Raw genomic sequence first — 23,045 nt, forward strand, 5'->3', positions numbered from 1 at the left:
CCAGGTTCTTCCGGTTTAGGCTCAGCTAGCAGCATCCAGGCAGCTGTTCGGCAGCTGGAGGCTGAGGCTGATGCCATTATACAAATGGTACGTGAGGGTCAAAGGGCGCGGAGACAGCAACAAGCAGCAACGGTTAGCATGATGCCTGTGGTCCCTCATTCATTTGTCTTTCCCCCTTCTCCCCACCACACCACCAGTGGGCTTTACTACCCTTATATGCTTTTGCATTGTTTGCTACTTGAATGCTTTTGAACAATAGGATTATTTTCTAGTTTTGTTTGTGTGTTACTGTTTATTCGTGGGTTTGTTGGTTTGGTTTGGTTTGGTTTGGTTTGGTTTGGTTTGGTTTGGTTTGGTTTAAGCTTGGCCATCATACCTCACTCCCAGTCCACCAATCAATAGTATCGCTTTTGCAAATTGTATAATGCTGAGTGTCTGGGTTCTGAGGGCATGTGAGATGAAAAATTTTCAGTCTCTTGGAATAGTGCAAGTACATCAGATACATACCTCAGGGATCCTGCCTTTGAAAATCCCCCATGCTTACACATCCCACACAGCCTCCTGTCTGTGATCAATACTTCCACTCTGGCCCCTGCCTCTGTTCTATATACTTGATACTTTTAGGTGCTTTTAGGAGGAAATCTTCAGGTTCCCAGGGAAACTGCAGGAAATACCTGACATGCGTGTATACCATTATAGCACCCTTTCATCGTTTCTGTCCTTTCAACATGCAAATCAGCTCTCCAAAATCCAGGAAACAAAGATATATCCTGGGACTTTTTAAAAAAAAAATGCTATTGGGCATGCTAGGAATAACCCAGAATTTGGAAACTCTGAGTAGCTGGATTAAAAGGGAAGATAGCTGTTATCCTAGATAATTATTTTTCTGCCTAATCTCATACTCAAACTTAATAAGACATATGTTAGCATTTTAAGTAATCTTTACCCATCATAGTCTACACCACCCCTTTTTGTGAGCAAACAGAAACCCAAGAGCGCAAACCTACTTCTACCCATTTGAGTGTGTGTGTGTGTGTGTGTGTGTGTGTGAGAGAGAGAGAGTGTGTGTTTGTGTGTGTGTGTGTGTGTGTGTGTGTGTGTGTACGTACATACATACATACACCTAACCTGTCCCTAGAAGAGTGTTGAATTCTGTATCCACAAGACTAATGTCTGATTGGACATAGATCTAGAGTAGAGTGGAAATATGGGAATTCAGGCAGCTCTTTGGAAAAGCTTGCAAACTGAGGGTTGAAAACACCAAAGGAAATGGGAAGATTATTCTTTTTATTCTGGAGAATTGCCAGGTTTCCTGGCCAGATATGGGAAGATTCTTTTCTAAGCATATGATATGTAAGAAGTGGTAGAGACAACTTCTAGCCTATCCCTGAAGAAAGCAGAACTGCACCCTTTATGTGACTTTGTCTCCCTTTTATCCAGTCGGAGTCAAACCAGTCAGAGGCATCTGTCCGGAGGGAGGAGTCACCCATGGATGTGGATCAGCCATCTCCCAGTGCTCAAGATACTCAGTCCATTGGTCAGTATTATTTTCTGTTTCTAACCCAGCAACAAGGAGTCAATCTTCTTGGAATGCCTGCTAGATCCAAGGACCTCACCATACATAAGTTCAGAATTTTTCAGTTTGTTCCAACAATAGGTATTTTCCTATCCACAATAACTGTTCATCACCACATTGAAGATTCACCGCCCTTGGAAATGTGTAGCACACATTGCATTTCCTGTAATTTAAAAAAGTACTATGATACTATCCATTAAAAGGTTGTTATTCAATCTCGTTAATAAGGGGACTTGAGGTGAACCTTTTTGCTTCAAGTTTTTGTAATTAACATGGAGATGTTTATAGTTAGGATTGCATAAACAAACACAGACACGCATGCTCATGACTTGAGCAGTATCTAGCATACAGTATTACTCTGTTTGCAGTATTTTTGAAAATTAATTGTACACAGAATACTTCTGGCACCCTTTTAACAGTTTCCCATAGTGTTGTCATAAGTCATCCCATATTTGAAATATATTAATTTACTGTTCATTAGGACTTAGATAGGTGTTACTACCTACTCACCACCCCATATTATTTTACCTATGGTTACAAATGTCAGAACCAGAATTAAATCGAGTGCTATCAAAACCTTGAGGGATAGTGATTGGATAGAGAATGAAAAGCAAAGGTCATGGACCAAAGAGGTAGTAGCTCACCAGGCAAGGCATCTGCCTTACCAGGCACACAGCCCAAGTTCAAACCCTGCCATCACATGTGAGTGCCATGGTTTTAGGGGAAACTCTGGTGCTGTGGTATTTCTCCATCTAAATGAAAAAGTGACCCAGGAGTGGCGAGATCAAACACACACACACACACACACACACACCAGAAATGAGCCTAAGTGGGTCAGGTGTCGAGAAAGAAAGACTGGCCAGGAAGTGGTTGCTTCTTCCCTGCCCAAATGATATGGCTTGAATCTTGTTTCTTGACTTCCAAGCAGAGTTTACAATAAGCCTTCAGTGGGTATTAGCCATCAGGGATCTATGTTACACCATGACTTATTTGGGTTTTAAAAATTCAAAAATTATCAAGCTTCATTTCAGAAAGATATGCTTTTGGTTTTTGGTCATTGGAAAAGAAAATAGACAGCAACCTAGTTCCAAGAGCAACTGTCAAAACTTTGTGTTTTCACCAGAACTCTGGTACAGTAGCCATTAGCCACATTGGACTATTGAACATTTAAAATATGGGTATTGAATGTGAGAAACCTTTTTTTAAAAAAAAAATTGGTGTTCATTCAATATAAAACCAGAGTTTCATTCCAAATATCACTTAGTAACCAGCCAACCAGCTTACTTGATCTAATGACCTGCACATTTAGCCTGAATAAAACCTAAGAGAAGGAAAAGCTTTGAAGTCTATCTGATTCTATCCTCTTTGTGTCCTGTTCATTTAGATGGGACCCAACAAGGAGAGAAAGAGAAGGAGGAAAGGCCACCTGAGTTACCCCTACTCAGTGAGCAGCTAAGCTTGGATGAGTTGTGGGACATGTTGGGAGAGTGTCTGAAGGAACTGGAAGAATCCCATGACCAGCATGCAGTGCTAGGTGAGCTGTGGCTTAGAGGCCAAGGTCTCAACCCATCAGTCTGTTGGGTTTTTCAGTAACTGGTATCTTTTTCTTTTTTAGACTAGGGTATCTTTAGAACTAATTGACTCTCTCATTTTCCCTTTGTTTTCAAGGAAGCTCTTTATGTTTTCTTCTATGACTTCATTTTTTCTGTTCCGTCATTAGTTTCTTCTACAAGTTAATATTTATCATACTTTTGTAATTTAGTTATGGAGAAGTTTGTGTGTTGATGTTTATAAAGTAAAACTTCACTTCTCTTTCATTGTTGCTACTAGTGCTACAGCCTGCTGTTGAGGCCTTCTTTCTGGTCCATGCCACAGAGCGGGAGAGCAAACCTCCTGTCCGAGACACCCGTGAAAGCCAGCTGGCGCACATAAAAGATGAACCTCCTCCACTCTCCCCTGCCCCCTTGACCCCAGCCACTCCTTCCTCCCTTGACCCATTCTTCTCCCGGGAACCCTCATCTATGCACATCTCCTCAAGCTTACCCCCTGACACACAAAAGTTCCTTCGATTTGCAGGTAAGCTCTCAAGTATAAAAAGCTTCATTTTCACAGGCAATAGCATTTTATCCTAAGCTGATTCAGGGATAATGAAAGAGTGTTCTAGAAAGAAAGACTAGTGAGGTATGAAAAGGTCTAGAAATCCTTTGTCACATTACTGCCCTCCCCCCTAAACAAGGGAGAAACACTTGCTGACTGACTGACTATCATCCAATTTCCCAAGACCCATGATGTGCTAATTATTACTCCTGTCCTTTCTTCCTCTAGAGACTCATCGCACTGTGTTAAACCAGATCCTACGACAGTCCACCACCCACCTTGCTGATGGCCCTTTTGCTGTTCTAGTAGACTACATTCGTGTCCTCGACTTTGATGTCAAGCGCAAGTATGTGCATTGAATGTTGAGGGGGACAAAAACTCTCCTAATGGTATCTACCCTTCCCAAAAAATGTCTAGTTTCTCCTCCAGCTGTGTCTTCAGGAAAAGAAGTTCCCCTTGGTGGCACCTCTTTGGATGGTGCTGGGAGTAAGGGAAGAAACTCAACTGTGCCACTGACAGGCATTGTACTTAAATACTCCCTTGCCTTTTCCACCCCAGTCTCCATTCTTCATAAGATAAATGAGCATCTTTGTTGAATTGCATGATTCTCAACATGCTTTAATCCTTTGGAGTAATGTAAGAAATGCAAGTTGCCATCATTCTCTTACAGCAGAACTTGGGGTGGGGGGCTACTCTACAACACTCCTGTCATCCCTACAGTCCTCCCTTACTGTCCACAAACACATGCATACCTGCTCTTGCAGAAATTTTTATTCCCTGGTTCATTGGAAAAGGGAAATGTTGGTGAGTTGATGACAACTCTCGACTACTAGATATTTCCCAGGCAAACAGGTGGGGAGCATTATTGTGAATCTTCATCCTAAACAGGCAAAACTAAGTTTGTTCTGCTATCCCCAATCATGTTTTTCTTCCTACCTCCCAAGATATTTCCGCCAAGAGCTGGAACGTTTGGATGAGGGCCTTCGGAAAGAAGACATGGCTGTGCATGTCCGCCGGGACCATGTGTTTGAAGACTCTTATCGTGAGCTGCATCGGAAATCTCCTGAGGAAATGAAGAATCGATTGTAAGAGAAGACAGGATGGGTGGAGGAACATGTCTTTGTTCATAGTAGTGAAGGCTTACTGAGGCTCAAATGTGCCCTAGACAACAAAAGTTCCCAATAGGAATCTGGCTTTCATAATTTCACTGAACTGTCTCCCATCTTTTCAGTCTAGTCTCTTGAGACCCATCTTCTGATTGACTGGCTGACCAACCCTTAGGTACCCAATAATTCCCAGGCAGATAGAAGTCTAATGACTTTGCAGTTAGGTTAGAGGAGACCACACTTCTGTGAGTGACCCCTCACCAAATAGGTGATCTTACACTTGATTCTGAAACCACCTAGAAGATAATCAGTAAGTTTTAAATACTAAGTGTCATAGGAAGCAATAAAGATAATAGACCTATCGAAGTTTGATGCTCAAGTTTAGTTCTCTAGATATCACCTGAATCACCCTCTCCTTGCTTTTCCTAACTCCTCATTGAAGCCTCTTTACTTTTCCTGTCATTGTTTTCTGGAATATTGGGCAGCATCTTTTGATGCTTCAGGACATTATTTACCAATGATTACACACACACATCTCTCTCTCTTTCTCTCTCCCTCCCTCCCAGTACTTCTTTCATCTCTGTCCTTGCTCTTCCTAACCACTGTTTCAATCCTTCACTGGAGTCATGCTGTGTAGATTAATGGATTTGCCCTGAAATCCCTGCATACATTGTGTCCTGCTTTCTTTTGCAGGTATATAGTGTTTGAAGGAGAAGAAGGGCAGGATGCTGGAGGGCTCCTGCGCGAGTGGTATATGATCATCTCTCGGGAGATGTTTAACCCTATGTATGCCTTGTTCCGTACTTCACCCGGTGATCGGGTCACCTACACCATCAATCCTTCTTCCCACTGCAACCCCAATCACCTTAGCTACTTTAAATTTGTTGGACGCATTGTGGCCAAAGCTGTATATGATAACCGTCTCCTGGAGTGCTACTTTACTCGTTCCTTCTACAAACACATACTGGGCAAATCTGTCAGGTAAGGATATGGCACGGTTCTGAGAATCAAGTTTGTTTGTATTTACCAGAGCACTACTCACCTCTGCTTTATGATGGTGTTGGGGATTGAACCTGGGACATTAGAATCTCAGGCATGAAAATCTTTGGTATAAACCCATAACACTTTCTAATTGTGTTTTTTCCAGATATACCGATATGGAGAGTGAAGATTACCACTTCTACCAGGGCCTAGTTTATCTGCTAGAGAATGATGTCTCTACACTAGGCTATGATCTCACCTTTAGCACTGAGGTAGGTCAGAAAACCTAGATATTATTGCATCCTAGTTAATCTAAGAAACCCATTCTGGTATCACCTCTGGGACTCTGGTTGGAGCCTCTTAAGTGGTGAAAGCAGTACTGTGGTATCTCCCCTCTCTCCCTCTCTGCCTTTCATCCTCTTATCTGAAGAAAATAGTGGTCTACGGGGAATGATGGAATTGTGCTGACACAAAGTCCTAGTGAAGCCCTGGCAAAGGGGGGTGTAAAGTGCTTCAATATAATAGTCTTCATTCCCAAAGATGGGTAATTATAAGAAAGGTATACAAGGGAACTGGGCAGTGGAGTGGCATAGCGGGTTAAGTATACATGGCAGAAAGTGCACGGACTGGCATCAGGATCCCAGTTCGAGCTCCTGACTCCCTACCTACAGGAGAGTTGCTTCACAGGCCGTGAAGCAGGTCTGCAGGTGTCTGTCTTTCTCTCCCCCTCTCTGTCTTTCCCTCCTCTCTGTTTTTCTCTGTCCTATCCAACGACAATAAACAGCAAGGGCAACAAAAGGAAAAAAATAAAAATAAAAATAAAAGATGATCTCAATGGTATGTAAAGATCTTTTAAAAAAAGGTTTACAAATAGAGATAATTTGAGAAGATTTTTAATACTAGTGTCCCCTCTCCATGAAGATTGTATTACATATAGTCTGTCATTTCCTTTTCTTTTTCATAGCCATTATGCTATCTCCTCTTTCTGAGACATGGCAAAGAGTCCAGGTTATATTGGTTCTATTCTAGAGCAAATTTTATTTGTATGGCTGACATTTTGGATTTGTAGGTTCAAGAGTTTGGAGTCTGTGAAGTCCGTGACCTCAAACCCAATGGGGCCAACATCTTGGTAACAGAAGAGAATAAAAAGGAGTATGTACACTTAGTGTGCCAGATGAGAATGACAGGTAAGGGAAATGTCCCTTAGACCCTATGTTCAGTATGAAAAGAGGCCTGCCTTACTCATTTCACATACATTGTTTCTTCTCTTCACTTGTTCCAAGACACAAATGCCATATACAAAAGGATTCTACCATCATGCATCAGGACTCCAAAGCCCCTCTCCACCCCCACCCATATCAATAACTGTATACTCCCTCCCCAATTAGATGATTTTTTAAAGAATTCTAAAAACCTGAAACATCCTTCACCTACACCTACACAGACCTTGAAGCAGGGTGGTAGATGAGACAGTAGACCAACCACTCAGCATCCTAGCAGCCACTGTAAAGCCACTCACTATAACCTTAATAGTTACATGAGTTCATGTGCCAAGTGGTTTGTTCGTTCTCTTCCCCAGGAGCCATCCGTAAACAACTGGCAGCTTTCTTAGAAGGCTTCTATGAGATCATTCCAAAGCGCCTCATTTCCATCTTCACGGAGCAGGAGTTAGAGCTGCTCATATCAGGACTACCCACGATTGACATTGATGATTTGAAGTCCAACACCGAATACCACAAGTACCAATCCAATTCTATTCAGGTGAGTTACTGCTGGAAACCCTCCTTATATCCCTAATAATGGTGGTAGTTGGTATGATACTAAATAAACCAGTACTTTCAAGAGAAGGGATGTCTAGATGGCAGCTAATCTGTACCTAACTTCTTTTTTCTGGAGCATATTTTCAGTTAATGGTCTGGCCTAAGATTCCAAGTCTATCGTATTATTAGATCTCATCACCTCTCCTTCTAGCTGCTCCCTACCTGATGTTGGCTTCTTATGTCCCTTTCTACAGATTCAGTGGTTCTGGAGAGCACTGCGTTCTTTTGACCAAGCTGACCGTGCCAAGTTCCTCCAGTTTGTCACGGGTACTTCCAAAGTGCCCCTACAAGGTTTTGCTGCCCTTGAAGGCATGAATGGCATTCAGAAGTTTCAGATCCATCGAGATGACAGGTCGACAGATCGCTTACCTTCAGCTCACACATGGTAAGAAGAAAGGCAGTTATTTTCAGAATAAGCTTGTAAATTTGCTAGATCTGACCCTGGCTACCCTGGACCATGGCTAGCTCATAAGATGAGAATCAGATCTAGATTCAGAATGGGGCCAGGGGAGACATTGCAGGTAAAAACCACCACACATGAAACACAGTATATTTAAGGGTTCAACATGACTGGGCAAGGAATAGGAAACAGATGGCTAAAGAACTTAGTAGAGAGGAGTCGGGCTGTAGCGCAGCGGGTTAAGCGCAGGTGGCGCAAAGCACAAGGACCGGCATAAGGATCCCGGTTCGTACCCCGGCTCCCCACCTGCAGGGGAGTCGCTTCACAAGTGGTGAAGCAGGTCTGCAGGCGTCTATCTTTCTCTCCTCCTCTCTGTCTTCCCCTCCTCTCTCCATTTCTCTCTGTCCTATCCAACAGCAACAACAACAATAATAACTACAACAATAAAACAACAAGGGCAACAAAAGGGAATAAATAAATAAAATAAATGTAAAAAAAATTAAAAAAAAAAAAGAACTTAGTAGAGATTAGATCAGTGACTCTGAATGGAGCTTCATGGAGGTTGAGTGTTAGCCATAGGGAGGGCCATGGTATTTATTTATGGAGTAATGGCAGGGTCAGATTTATGGTTTTGGCCCCTGATGGGGGGGCCAGTACTAGGTCCAGATTAGAGTAAGCCAGACCATGCTAAGATACAGTTGGGAGTCAATAAAAAGAAAAGTTCTGTTTAAGGGAGAAGTTAAATGGGTACCATGGGGACATAGGTTGTCATCTTTTGTCAGAAACTGGTTATTTCTTCTTTCCATAGTTTTAATCAGCTGGACCTACCTGCCTATGAGAGCTTTGAGAAACTCCGCCACATGCTACTATTGGCCATCCAGGAGTGCTCTGAAGGCTTTGGCCTGGCCTAATAAGGCCCCACCCACTACTGTGGGGGTTTTCTACCATTGTTGGACCTGGTGAAGGGGGAAATTAAAAACAAAGAAAGAAACAGAAAGAAAATGTCAAAAACCAATAAATGAAATCCACCAACTTAACCATGAGTGTGTCCCAGCTGCTCCATCTTCCCCAGCGCATCCCTCTTCCTGCTCTCTTGTTCATTCTCCTTGCGCCTTTTTCCTCAGCTCTCCCATTCCATGCCGTCCATGGTCCCCACCCCATGTGTTAAGGCAGTAGCCTTTGCAGGGACCTGTTTGTCCCAACTGTTTGAACAGTGTGCTCCTCAGATTCTGTGTTCAGAAGGATTTGCTGCATTGAGACTTGAAACCTTTGGATAGGGGAAAAATTATATATATATATATTTTTTTGTTCTGTTTGCATTTCTTAATTTGTGCTTGGAATGTGTTGATGTGCACAGCTAATGATTCAATGCGAGACAAGATTGGCGTCTGTGTTGTGGAGGTTTCAAATAAAGAGCACTCTTCATAACTCACTTTTCACAATGGAGTTTCTTTCAAGCTTTAAAAAATGAATGATTGTGCACATGACAGCTGTCTGAAGAATAGATCCAAATGAGCTCTCCAGAAAGCCATCTCTGCTACCACTGCTACTTTAAAGTCAACTTCCCCACAGTCAGTAAAGATCAGCAGAAGGGGGTGGCCTACTCTTTTAAAATGGGATCTGCATTTGGGCACAGTGATGGTATGGTATTAAGATATCACAGCCTTGTTTAAAGGAAATAAGGCAGCAGGTTGTACAAAACATTCTGAGAACCAGTGGTTCTTCTCTGCTGAGCCTACATAAGTCTCGAATTTTGGGACTCATTTCAAAATGTTTATTTCATTCTTTTAGTTCATTTCTAACATTTTAATAAATATTTTACTAGTTTTCGGGGGGGGTGCCCTTTTCATTCTTTAATTTTGTTTTGTCTCTCCCTCTTGTCATCTGTCTGTTCACAGATCACATCGCCTCTTGGTTTTTACTCCACTTAAACTTGATTTAAAGATTTTGACGGTTCTAGCCTTCAAAGAAAAAAAATCATTTAATAAAAAATTTAGTTAGAAAAATAAACAACTGGTGCTTTGTTTTGTGTGGTTTTTCTCATTCTCATTCTATTTTCCCATTGATCATGTCCCAAAATATGGATCTTGGAAAATGGTGATATGCCCTTAACCTCATACACAATACTACTAGACATTTTTCTCTTTCTTTTTTCCTTCAGTATCTATACTTACTTGTGTCTGGCCCTGCTGATGACTAAGAAGACAGCTGAATCTGTTCTGCCCTTGCTATTGAGCTTCTCTAGTCAAGGCAGGGGTTAATTAATCTGTGTTGGGTGTAAGAAAGAGTTTCTGGGTGCCCAGAGTTAAAGTTTCTCTAGCTGAAAAGATCAGGAAAGACTTTCTGTAGTTAAAGTGGGAGTCCGACGGTAGTGTAGCAGGTTAAGTGCACGTGGCACAAAGTGCAAGGACCGACGTAAGGATCCCCACCTGTAGGGTAATCGCTTAACAGGCGGTAAAGCAGATTTGCAGGTGTCTCTTTCTCTTCCCCTCCTCTCCATTTCTCTGTCCTATCCAACAACGACAACATCAATAACAACAGTAATAACTACGACGACAATGAAAACAAGGGCAACAAAAAAGAGAAAATAAATACACATATATAGATACTTTTTACATTTTTTATTTAAAAAAAAGATTAACAAAACCATAGGATAAGAAGGGTACAGCTCCACACAATTCCCACCACCAGGTCTCCATATCCCATCCCCTCCCCTGATAACTTTCCTATTCTTCATCCCTCTGTGAGTAAGGACCCAAGGTCATTGTGGGATGAAGAAGGTGGAAGGTCTGGCTTCTGTAATTGCTTCCCTGCTGAACATGGACATTGACTGGTCGATCCATACTCCCAGCGTGCCTCTCTCTTTCCCTAGTAGGGTGGGGCTCTGGGGAAGCGGAGCTCCAGTACACATTGGTGGGGTCATCTATCCAGGGAATTCTGGTTGGCATCATGGTAGCATCTGGAACCTGGTGGCTGAAAAGAGTCAACATACAACGCCAAACAAATTGTTGAGCAATCACGGACCTAAAGACTGGAATAGTGCAAATGAAGTGTTGGGGGGTCCTCCATTTTGTAGATAGCTAGTAGGCATATTTTATATTTTAAAGGGCCTGTAGCTATACTATTTTTTTCCCTCTGAGCCTGCAGGTGGATCCAAGTTATTGTCTGAGGTGGTGATGTCATGGCTAGAAAAGGGACAGAAAGCTGGATCAGGGAAGAGAGTAGCTCCCTAATATGAGGAAGGGGTATAAATAATGACTATAAACCTCATCCATTTGATTTGGTCTGGGGCCCATATTCAGGTTAGGAGCCTATGTGACCTCTGCATCCCTGTAGATCTGAGCTCACATTCTGTGGTCATGAGTAGGAACATTCCAAGGAGCCCCAATATCGACCCATCTTCCTCAGGTGTAGCATAGAGTATGTTGTCCAGCCTCCCTTTGGAGGATGGAACATTCTCTACCGTTTTTGATCCAAGTTGAGGGCAAGGTCCTATGGGGACCCACAAAGGGGTCTTTTTTGTTGTTCCTGATAGAGATGACCTGTAACAATGGTTCGAGGGATTTACTTGAGGTCTAGGCCCATCATATCTGTTTGGGAATCTCAGGACTCCCTGAATAGGTCCCCAGCTGATGGGGTGGCCTGATAGTGACTAAAGAGTCATCATTAAAGTATGCCAGTCTCTTGCCCTTATTCAGCTTTTGCAGTCCTTGCTTTGCTAAGGTTAGCTTTTTCACTTCAGACTGTCCAGAGACCAGGTGTAGAACAACCCTTCAGCTTCATTACTAGGGTGAGACCTTTCCTTTCATGGTATTCTCTAATTCCATTCCAGGTGGTTCACTTCCTAACAAAGTCCCAAAACCTAGGTATAGACCAGGTCCCATGAGATAGGACATATGTTCACACGTATCCATAAACTAGAGCAAAATATATACCTGAAAGCAAAAGTACGCAATTGTCTGCAGTGAGTCAGTATAAAGTTCCTAATGAAATAGTATCTAATTAGACTTAGATACCTTCCTCACCTGCTTCCTATTACAGTTTTCTCACTCCAAATATAAACATACTTTTAAAGTTACTGTTACTCCAGACCAACATTATTCTGGGAGCATAAAGTGGCCAGTTAATCACCATTAACACTTCTGCCAGTTCTAACTATGTCAGTAGAGTAGAAAACTTAAAACTGAGTCCCCATAGAGGCTTGATTATAAACAAAGTATTCATTGCATATAGCAATATATGCAATCTCATTGTTAAAGTATGAGGTCTGTTTTAAAAAGTTGCCAAGTGTGCTATAAGAAACAGCTCACCTGCTTGGACACCTGCCTGAAATAATGGGCTGAGTGCAATGCACAAGGACCTGGTATAAACACAATACAGTTGCTAGACTACATAGACAAGTGCCAAGAGCATGAAAGCCTACATATAAATGAAAAGAAGTGCATGAATATGACTGATGCATGAAGTTTAGGATAAGCTATGAAGGACAGAGGGGGACTCAGTTGGGAAGAGATACACCTTAGGCTTCAACTAGTTAGGTGATGTTTTACTAAGATGAGGGCTGTTTTACTAATGTCATCTATACAGCCACATTTGAAAGTACAGGTTCAGTTTCAGATCACAACAAATGGGTCACATAAATATGTTGGCTATTCACAATAAATTAATCTTATTCTGTAGCCTGTGTAGTAGGACCTAGGTGTGGGAGGGGTTAGAGTTATGCAAAAAACAGGAATTTTACACGCGTACTAATAATTGTATTTACTGTAAGCTTCCCCAATTAAAAATAATTTAAAAAACCAAAAGCAATAAGGAAAAAGAATAATGTATGTAACAAGAGTCCAGACTGGCACACCTGGTTGAGAGCACACATAGTGCCCAAGGACCTAGGTTTAAGACCCTGGTCCCTACCTACAATAGGGAAGCTTCATACGCAGTGAAACAATGCTGCAGATGTCTTATCTCCCCTCTCCTCTCAATTTAGCTCTATCCAAAAATAATTTTTTAATTTAAAAAAATTATATAGTAATATTCATAAGTATGTGATGGACATGAAGTAATCATGCACTTTAGAGGGAAAGTGGCTCAATGTGGGGTCATCACAAACCTTCTTTTGATTTGTAAGAACTTGCACCTATACTACAATATTTTTGTATGCAGGAGAGAAACTTCATGACTGGAGAAGCAGGGCTGCAGGTATCTCACTATCTCCCCAACCCTATCAAGTTCTGACATTATCCAATGACAAATTTAAAAATATTTTTTATAAAAGGGACAGGCAGTGGAGCACATTACAATGTGTGAGGACCCAGATTCAAACTGCAGGTGTCTCTGTCTTGCTCTTTCTATCTCTTCTCAATTTCTCTCAGTCTCTATCCAATAATAAATAAATAAAACAATTAGGGCAATCATCCAATATTGTTTAAATTTAAGAGAAAAAGAGATGAGATCCTGAATATGTCCCCCTATGTGTGTTACCTGTGCCAGAGTAGTGGTGCTTTAGTTTTCTCCCTTTCTCCTCCCTCACTAAAAATTAATCAATTCTTTAAAAGGGTCAAAAACTCACTGGGTAGTATGTGTGCTTTGCTATGTGCATAGCCCAGGTTCAAAACCCAGAACCATAATGGCACCAGGGAAGCTCCGATCCTGTCATGTTTCTCCCCCTCAATCTATCTTAATGTAAATGTGGTCCAGGAGCAGTGAAATCAAGAATATAAAAGACCATGGCTCTGGGGTGGGAAAAGCACAATAATTATGTTGACCACAGATCTAAGTAAATCGAATAGTGTATGACTGTGCTTATGATGCAAAGCTGTCTGAGCTGCAGGAACAACTGTTAACCAATACAAACACTGAAAATCTTAACCTGGCACTCATTATGTACTGACAGCTGGAAGAAAAAAAAAAAACCTTTTGCTTTTCAGAAACTCACTGAAAAGGAAACTTTAACAAAAAGAGTGACTGGGTACACAAATGGGTTCTTAGTGATATCAGGGCTAAACGTTTTCACAAATGCAAAGGATAGCCAATTAAAAAAACAACAGGAGTGGGAGTTGGGCGATAGTACAGTGGGTTAAGCACACATGGTCCAAAGCACAAGGACCAAGGACCAGCATAGGATCCTGGTTTGCGGCCCTGGCTCCCCACCTACAAGGGAGTCACTTCACAAGCAGTGAAGCAGGTCTGCAGGTGTCTTTCTCTCCCCCTCTCTGTCTTCCCCTCCTCTCTGCATTTCTCTCTGCCCTATCCAACAACGAACGACATCATCAACAACAATAATAACCACAACAAGGCTACAACAACAAGGGCAACAAAAGGGGGAAAATGGCCTCGGGAGTTGGGCGGTAGCGCAGCGGGTTAAGCGCAGGTGGCGCAAAGCACAAGGACCGGTGTAAGGATCCCGGTTCGAGCCCCCGGCTCCCCGCCTACAGGGGAGTCACTTCACAAGCAGTGAAGCAGGTCTGCAGGTGTCTTGTCTTTCTCTCCCCCTCTCTGTCTTCCCTTCCTCTCTCCATTTCTGTATCCTAACAACGATGATATCAATAACAACAATAATGACTACAACAAAAAACAAGGGCAACAAAAGGGAAAATAAATAAATATAAAAAAATAAAACAGGAGTGCAGAGGAGAGGGTGAAAGGAAAGAAACAACAGTAAATATTATGTTCACAACACTAAATACAGGGAGAAAGGAAGTAATGCTTGGAACTCAACATGAAGAAACTGCTGAACTTACAGGTACGGTACATAGTTTGCATGCATGAAGTCCCAGGTTCAACCCCCAGCACTGCATATGACAAAGCATTTTGTTACTCTTAAAGACATCTTTAAAAATTATAAGGGCTAGAGTAAGTATAGGGGTAGCACACCGGACTTGCATGCCTGAGGTTACAAAGGTTCTGGATTCAGTCCCTGCCTGGTGCCCTTTTGTGTCTCATGAAAAACCAATCATTATTAAAAAGAAAAACTATCAGCTAGGAAGCAGGTCACTCAGTAGAGTGCATGCCCTACCATGTTGAAGGACCTAGGTTCAAATTTTGGCACTATGGATTTGGGAGCAGTAGTGTAGTGTCTCTCTGCCTAAAAGAATGAAAAACGGGAGTCCAGCAGTAGCACAGCAGGTTAAGCGCACGTGGCACAAAGCACAAGGGTTTGAGACCCCGGCTCCCCACCTGCAGGGGAGTCGCTTCACAAGCGGTGAAGCAGTTCTGCAGGTGTCTTTCTGTCTCTCCCCTCTCTGTCTTCCCCTCCTCTCTCCATTTCTCTCTGTCCTATCTAACTACAATGACATCAATAACAATAATAATTACAACAACAACAACAACAATAAAAACAAGGGCAACAAAAAGGAAATAAATATTTTTTTAAAAGATTTTTAAAAAAGAATGAAAAACATGACAGGGCAGTGTGATCAGATGTGTGTAAGATCCCAACCCGAGCACTGCAAAAGAAAAAGTGCAAAACTCTTCAAGATGTGTGGAAACAAATAAATGAAGAGACTGTTCATTTGCATAAAATACAAGTAAAGATAGCCTTGATACTTTGTGGTAACAGGACATTAAGGTGAGAGCTAAAAAGGGCAGACCTGACAGAATGGCCTCACTATGCACATCTAATGAGCTGCTATTTACTGTATTTAAAAAAAAAAAGTTCCAAAAAGCTAGCTGGAGAAAGAATGGGTTTGTTAGTGTGAAGGTTGGAAACCTTGCCAAAACTTTGCTCTAGTAACCTGGGAAGTGGCCCACTGGGTAGAGGATGTCTCAAGTTCAGTCCCTAACACTGAACATGCCAGTGTGATATTCTGGTTATTTCTGTCTCCTTTGTCTTATTAATCAAAAAAATAGCTTCCCAATCCAGGTGTCCAACAACAGATGAGTGGTTGAGCAAGTTGTGGTATACTTACACAATGGAATAATACTCAGTTATCAAAAATGGTGACTTCATTGTTTTCAGCCCATCTTAGATGGAGCTTGAAGAAATTGTGTTAAGTGAAATAAGTCAGAAACAGAAGGGTGAATATGGGATGATCTCACTCTCAGGCAGAAGTTGAAAAACAAGATCAGAAGAGAAAACACAAGTAGAAGCTGAACTGGAGTTGGTGTATTGCACCAAATTAAAAGACTCTGGGGTGGGTGGGGGGAGGGTATAGGTCCAAAAGGATGACAGAGGACCTAGTGGGGGTTGTATTGTTGTGTTGAAAACTGGGAAATGTTATGCATGTACAAACTATTGTATTTACTGTCAAATGTAAAACATCAATCCCCCAATAAAGAAATTTTTTTTAAAAAAGCTTCCTCTGCACTATACACTAAATAAATTCCAAATGGAAAATTCAAGCATGAGAAATGTGAACTTGTTTAAGCACAAAATGAAAATAGGGACGAGTAATATCTGGTATATGGGAAATCTAAGCCTGCAAACAAGACACCACCTGTAGCAGCATGAATAAAATCGGAAAGCAACGACAATCTAGGTTGAAAAATGTATTTCTAACAGGGATGAGATTGTGTGTGGTGTGCGTGTGCGTGTGCACGTGCACCTACATGCAAATTTTTGCTGGGCAGGGGCAGGGTGGGTGTTTTGTTGCCTAGCCAGGCCCTTACATCACCTGTGATTTTTATCATTCCAAGAATGCTTTTTCATTTACATAGCAAGAGAAACAAAGATTCTTCCTCTGATACCGTGGAATCTTCCATATGGTGCTAGAGGAGTCGATATAGGCGGTGAGCTATCTCTGCCCCCCCCTTTCTTTTTATTTACAAATTGTTAAGAGACAAACTTCCCAATAGGAAAACATGCAAAGAAACGAAAGGTTAATTCACAAAAGAAATACAAATGAGCAATACGTGTGTAAGATGCTTTCTCCCATGAATTAAGGGGTACAAAAGCCCCTCTAAGAGGCTGGGTGGTGGCACACCCAGTAGAAGGCATATATTACCATGCACAAGGATCCAGGTTCAAGAGCCTGATCCCCACCTGTAGGACAGAAGCTTCACAAATGGGAGAGCAGTATTGTAGATGTCTCTCCTATACTTAGAGTCTGTCTCCTATATCTCACCCTTTATCAGTATATATATACAAAACCATTACCTCTAATAAGCAAGCACAGTGAAAACCACACTGAAAACAGAAATATGTTTGCATGCGTATTTGTGGCAAATAGAGGAGAATGAAGAAACAGGCACTGTTTGACACTATTGGAGAAACTGACACCATCTTCCTTCCTTCCTTCCTTCCGTCCTTCCTTCCTTCCTTCCTTTTTTTTTCCCTCCAGGGTTATAGCTGAGGCTCAGTGCCCACACTATGAATCCACTGCCTCTGAAGGCTATTTTCCCATTTTTGTTGCCCTTGTTATTATTGTTATTGTCGTTATTGCTTTTGTTGTTGCTGGATAGAAGAAATCGAGAGAGGAGGGGAAGACAGAGAGGGGGAGAGAAAGACACCTGCAGACCTGCTTCACCGTTGCAGGTAGGGAGTAGAGGCTCAAACCTGGGTCCTTGCACTTAGTAATACTGCCCAGGCCCCTGACACCATCTTTCTGATGTATTCTTTTTTGAAAAACATGCATTTCATGAAAGAAGTCAGAGCAGCCCTCTGGCACATATGGTGCTGGGACCAAGTTCAGGATCCTCTGCTGGAAGTCCAAAGCTCTACCACTGCACCACCACTACCCCAGATGGCATAGGATTAAAAAGAAAATCGAAGGATGAGAAAAGCAACCTTTTACTTCTCATAGCTAATTTAGCATTCATCTTAGTGCTTTCCTGTTCAACACAATTTCACAGATCATCAACAAGTCCACTCGGTGACTATAATGGATTTAAGACAAAAGTGTAATCACTCCATAATCCTGCCTGAAAGCAATACACTGTCTAAACCATTAAAAATTAAACAAACGGGGGCCAGGTGGTAGTGCAGCAGGTTAAGCGCACACGATGTGAAGCACAAGGACTGGCGTTAAGGATGCTGGTTGTAGCCCCTGGCTCCTCACCTGCAGGGGAGTTGCTTCACAGGCGGTGAGGTAGGTCTGCAGGTGTCTATCTTTCTCTCCCCCTCTTTGTCTTCCCCTCCTCTCTCCATTTCTCTCTGTCCTATCCAACAACAATGACAGCAATAGCAACAGTAATAACAACAACAATGATAAATAACAAGGGCAACAAAAGTATCTTCCAGGAGCAATGGATTCATAGTGCAGGCACTGAGCCCCAGCAATAACCCTGGAGGCAAAAATAAATAAATAAAACAAACAAACATCCCCTCTCCTTATTAATATATATACCCTTTTTCCAGTGGGATGATTTTTTCTTTCAAATAATTTTATTGGGGTGGGGATAATGATCAACAAGACAGTTGTCACATAAGTAGTTTCTTATCTCCCCATAATAGGTATCTGTAGACTGGTCCTGCTGTCAACGTGTGGCAGTGTTCTCCACCATTTTGTACTGATCCCCAACACCCTCCCTACCCCATCCTGCATCTCCCAGAGTCCTTTACTTTGCTGCAAAAGATCATATCCAGTTCATGTTTTACCATGCATGTACCATTTCTGTCCTTTTTCTTTTTTTCCCCTAAATCATTTTATTAGGGAAATAATGGTTTGTAGGACAATTGTTGGCATGCCATTTTTTCTGATTTTATTGGTTAGGACAGAAAAAAATTGAGAGAAGGATGGGGAGATAGAGAGTGTGAAAGATAGACATATACAGACCTGCTTAGCCACTTGTGAAGCATACACCCTGCAGGTGGAGAGCCGGGGACTCGAACCCAGATCCTTATGCAGGTGCTTGAACTTAAAACTATGTGTGTTTAACCGGGTGCACCAATGACAGGCCCCACGAGACTGACATGTTAATGGAAAGCAGAAAATAAAATGTTCCAGGGAATGGGGGAAATAATCTTTTCTGAAGAAAAGTGAAAGAATCAAGTTGGGGGACCAAAGTGATACTTCAGCTGAGGTGATCAGAGGAAGGTCTCTGAGTGTTACTGAAAGAAGGGTCAAGTCCTATAAATCAATATTTTCCAATAAAGTGGGAAATTTAATATTGAATTTATTTATCTATTAAATAAAAAGGAAAACAAGAAATAAGCGACCACAGCACCAGTTGCCTGCCACAGCACAGAGCCTGGAAAGATAGTGGGTTTTGCATTATGGGTCCCTGATCTGAAAGGGGAGTTTCTCTAATTAATACACAGGCGAGATACATCACAGGCTGCAGCAGGGCAGCACCGCGGTGTCTCAGGCAAGTCTGAAAGTGTTGTAACTCTTATTGAAGATCCTGGGGGTTGCGTTGGGGGTGGTGTATGTAGACTGCCAGCAGGAAAGAAAGAAAATATAAAAGCAGTAGGGCACCAAAGTAAAAACCCAGTGGTGAGGGGTAGACATGTAGCTTCCTGGGCCAGTGGGGGGTGGGAGTGGGCGGGAGGGATGGGTCACAGTCCTTTGGTGGAGGGAATGGTGTTTATGTACACTCCTAGAAAAATGTAGACATATAAATCAGTAGTTAATTAATATGAGAGGGGGAAAATCAATTGTATGTCTCAAAGTTTCTCAAAACACAAACTGAATCCTTTTAATATATAGGCTGTGTATTTGATACGCGGACTCTCTCAAAAGCCTAGACCAAGTAGATTAGAAGCATCCAATAGTACAGCTATATACAAGATACTGGATACTGTACAGCAAACCATAACAAAAGGACTTTTCAAAGTTAACCCAATTAACAAATAATGTGATGATAACATTAACTATCCATTGTCTTTTTGAACCCTAAGACAGCAGGAACCTCACATCTCCACTATAGAGCCCCTACTTCCCCCAGTCCTGGAACCCTTGGATAGGGCCCACTTTCCCGTATGCATCTCCCAATCCAAACCAAATAATATTGCATCCGCCGATCACAACCTAACCAATGCAACAATTGCCACCTCAACATGCTTTACCTCAGACTGTGTCCAGAGACTTCACGTGTGGAATGACAACCCTTCAGTTTCATTACTCGGGTGAGACCTTTCCTTTTATAGTACACTCTAATTTCATCTCAGGTAGTTCACTTTCTAACAAAGTCCCATAACCTAGATATACACCAGTTTCTGTGAGAGAGAGCTTATGTGCACACGTATCCATAAACTACTGCAAAATATATACCTGAAAGCAGAAGTACACTAGAGTTTGCAGTGAGTACCTCCCTAACACTTCCTCTCCACTATTCCAAGCTTGGGATCCATGATTGCTCAACAAATGGTTTGGCTTCGTATGTTAACTCTCTTTTCAATCACCAGGTTCCAGATGCCACCAGGATGCTGGCCAGGCTTCCCTGGATTGAAGACCCCACCAATGTGTCCTGGAGCTCAGCTTCCCCAGAGACACACCTTACTAGGGAAAGAGAGAGGCAGACTGGGAGTATGGACCGACCAGTCAACGCCCATGTTCCGCGGGGAAGCAATTACAGAAGCCAGACCTTCTACCTTCTGCAACCCTCAACGACCCTGGGTCCATGCTCCCAGAGGGCTAGAGAATGGGAAAGCTATCATGGGAGGGGGTGGGCTATGGAGATTGGGTGGTGGGAATTGTGTGGAGTTGTACCCCTCCTACCTTATGTTTTTGCTCATTAATCCTTTCTTAAATAAAAAATTTTAAAAAAAAGAAAAAGAAAATATAAAAGCATACCTTGACTTCAAAGAAAATGACCACACTGTCATTTTTATTAGTGATTTAATATTAATTTACAAAACAGTAATGGATATAATTCCATACCTTTCCAACTATCAGAGTTATTTTGTCTCTATTCTCTCCACTAGAAACTGCAGTAGTTCTCCTAAGGTCACAGATATGGGTTGACTACTACTGCTATAATTATCTATCTGTATATATATTTGCTCATTTTTATATGGTCCTGCCTTCCCTTCCTTTCTAAGTCACACCTACTACTTTTGAGTGTCCTTAACCCCCCCCACTTCTCTCTGTGGGTCCTGAAGGAATTAAAGTTCATATCTCTCTGGTCATCTTCCCCTAACATTTACCCCTCTGGGAGTATAGACCCAAATTCTTTATGGGGTGCAGAAGGTGGAAGGTCTGGCTTCTGTAATTGCTTCTCCACTGGACATGGACATTGACAGGTCAATCCATACCCCCAGCCTGTTTCTATCTTGCCCTAGTGGAACAGTCATTTTGTTGTTGTTGTTTGGTTTTTCTTTTTTCTTTTCTTTTTATTATTGATGTACAGCCAACAGTAAAATACAGTAGTTGATACATGTGCATCATTCATCAGTTTTCCACATAATATTCTAAGCCCCAACCCAGTTCCTCCTCCACTATCATGTTCCCCACCCCCCAGAGTCCTTTACTTTGGTGCAATACACCAAAGCCAGTCCAAATTCTGATTTGTGTTTTCTCTTCTGTTCTTATTTTTCATCTTCTGTCTATGACTGGGATTTTGTTGGTTTTTTTTAATCTGAAAGACCCCAAACAAAAGCATTCAGTGTGTTGCTCTACGTTGGAACCTGTGATAAACATAATTATATTGATCCTACACTTCTGGAAAGCATTGATAAACAAATTTTTAGTGCAACTGGTTCAGGTGGAAGTAGTATAGCATGCTTTTTGGAGTTTCCAGTTTTTTTAAATAATTTTTAATTTGAAATTAATAGTTTGTTACAAGATTATAAGATTACAATGTATAATTCCACACCACACCCACCATCAAAGTTCTGTATCCCTACCCTCCAACCTCCCAAAGATAATCACCATAGTTTTCACAAGTCTTACAGTTTGCTTGTTTCTGTTTTGTTTAGATTCCCCCCCTCCAAGTTCATGTAGACTAGATCTCTGGATTCTACATGTTAGTGAAACCTTCTGGTAGTTATCTTTCATCTCTTTACTTATTTCTCTAAGCCTAACTACTTCCAGTTACATTTATTTTGTCCCAAAAGATACAATATCATCTTTTTATTGCAGAGTAGTATTCCATGGAATGTATATCCCATAACTTCTCTATTCAGTCATATAACTTCTCTATTCAGTCATCTGTTGATGGACACTTGGGCTGCTTCCAGTCTTTTTTTTCCAATTATTCGTCTTTATGTGTGTTTATTCACATAAATATTTTATAGTAAGCATATATGTTTACCTTTACATTGACTTATCTTCATTTTCCCCTTTATTGGAGGGTTTAATGGTTTACAGTCAGCAGTCAAATACCAGTAGTTGGTAAATGTGTAACATTTCTCAGTTTTCCACAAAACACTCTAACCTCTCACCTAGGTTGTCCTCCACCAGGACCTGAACACTCACTGTTTCCACTCTTTGGATACTGTGAATAATGCAGAACATAGAGTTGTTATGAACATAGAGGTGAAGCTATATCTTCCAGTTAGTGTTTTAGTGTCACTGGATAAATGCCTAAGAGTGGTATTACTGGATAATAAGGTACTTCCATTTTTTATCTGTTTAAGAACTGTCCATACAGTCTTCCAAAGGGGCTGTACCAGTTTGCATTCCCATCAGCAACATAGCAGAGTTCTCTTTTCTCCACAACCTCTCCAGCACCTGTCATTTCCTGGTTTGTTGATATAAGCCATTCTCTCAGGTGTGAGATGGTATCTCAGTGCAGTTTTAATTTGCCTTTCTCAAGTGATAAATCAAGTGGAGCATTTCTTCATGTGTCTGTGGGCCATGTGTATTTCTTCTTTAGAAAACTGCTTAGATTTTCAACCCACATTCTATTAAATTAGTTTTGCATATCTGTACCAGTTCTATATAGATATTTGACACCAATTATTTGCCTGATGTGTGATGTGCAAATATCTTCTCCCACTTGTTTAGTTTGATTTTTATGTTGTGGAAGCTTTTTAGTCTCATGCAATCACATTTATTTACTCTTGTTTTTAATTCCCATACCCAGGGGGTTAAATCTCCAAATAAATCTTTGCTGTGAAGATCCTGCAAAGTTTCACTGACATTTTCTACTATAAATTTTAGAGTTTCCGGTCAAATACCCAGATATTAAATTCATTTCGATTTGACCTTGGTGTATGGTATTACATGGTGGAGTAGTTTCAATTTTCT

At 41.5% G+C, this 23,045-nt stretch overlaps 1 protein-coding gene across 15 annotated transcripts in view; it reads left to right on the forward strand.

Moving 5' to 3' along the window:
* The window catches only part of HUWE1 (HECT, UBA and WWE domain containing E3 ubiquitin protein ligase 1), a 175,053-nt gene extending 165,641 nt beyond the window's left edge, over positions 1-9,412 (forward strand). For 14 of the 15 annotated variants that reach the window (XM_060183492.1, XM_060183502.1, XM_060183503.1 and 11 more), the window contains 12 exons: positions 5-132; positions 1,441-1,537; positions 2,961-3,110; positions 3,407-3,652; positions 3,902-4,019; positions 4,618-4,758; positions 5,473-5,760; positions 5,927-6,032; positions 6,830-6,947; positions 7,340-7,521; positions 7,775-7,965; positions 8,789-9,412. In XM_060183492.1, the coding sequence (XP_060039475.1) occupies positions 5-132; positions 1,441-1,537; positions 2,961-3,110; positions 3,407-3,652; positions 3,902-4,019; positions 4,618-4,758; positions 5,473-5,760; positions 5,927-6,032; positions 6,830-6,947; positions 7,340-7,521; positions 7,775-7,965; positions 8,789-8,891 (1,868 nt within the window). In that variant the 3' untranslated portion in view covers positions 8,892-9,412. The remainder of the gene's footprint in view (positions 1-4; positions 133-1,440; positions 1,538-2,960; positions 3,111-3,406; positions 3,653-3,901; positions 4,020-4,617; positions 4,759-5,472; positions 5,761-5,926; positions 6,033-6,829; positions 6,948-7,339; positions 7,522-7,774; positions 7,966-8,788) is intronic. The other variant, XM_060183501.1, reaches the window with a different exon arrangement.
* Positions 9,413-23,045: the final 13,633 nt, after the last annotated feature.

This window comes from Erinaceus europaeus, chromosome X (assembly GCF_950295315.1).
Source record: "Erinaceus europaeus chromosome X, mEriEur2.1, whole genome shotgun sequence".
Lineage (NCBI taxonomy): Eukaryota > Metazoa > Chordata > Mammalia > Eulipotyphla > Erinaceidae > Erinaceus > Erinaceus europaeus.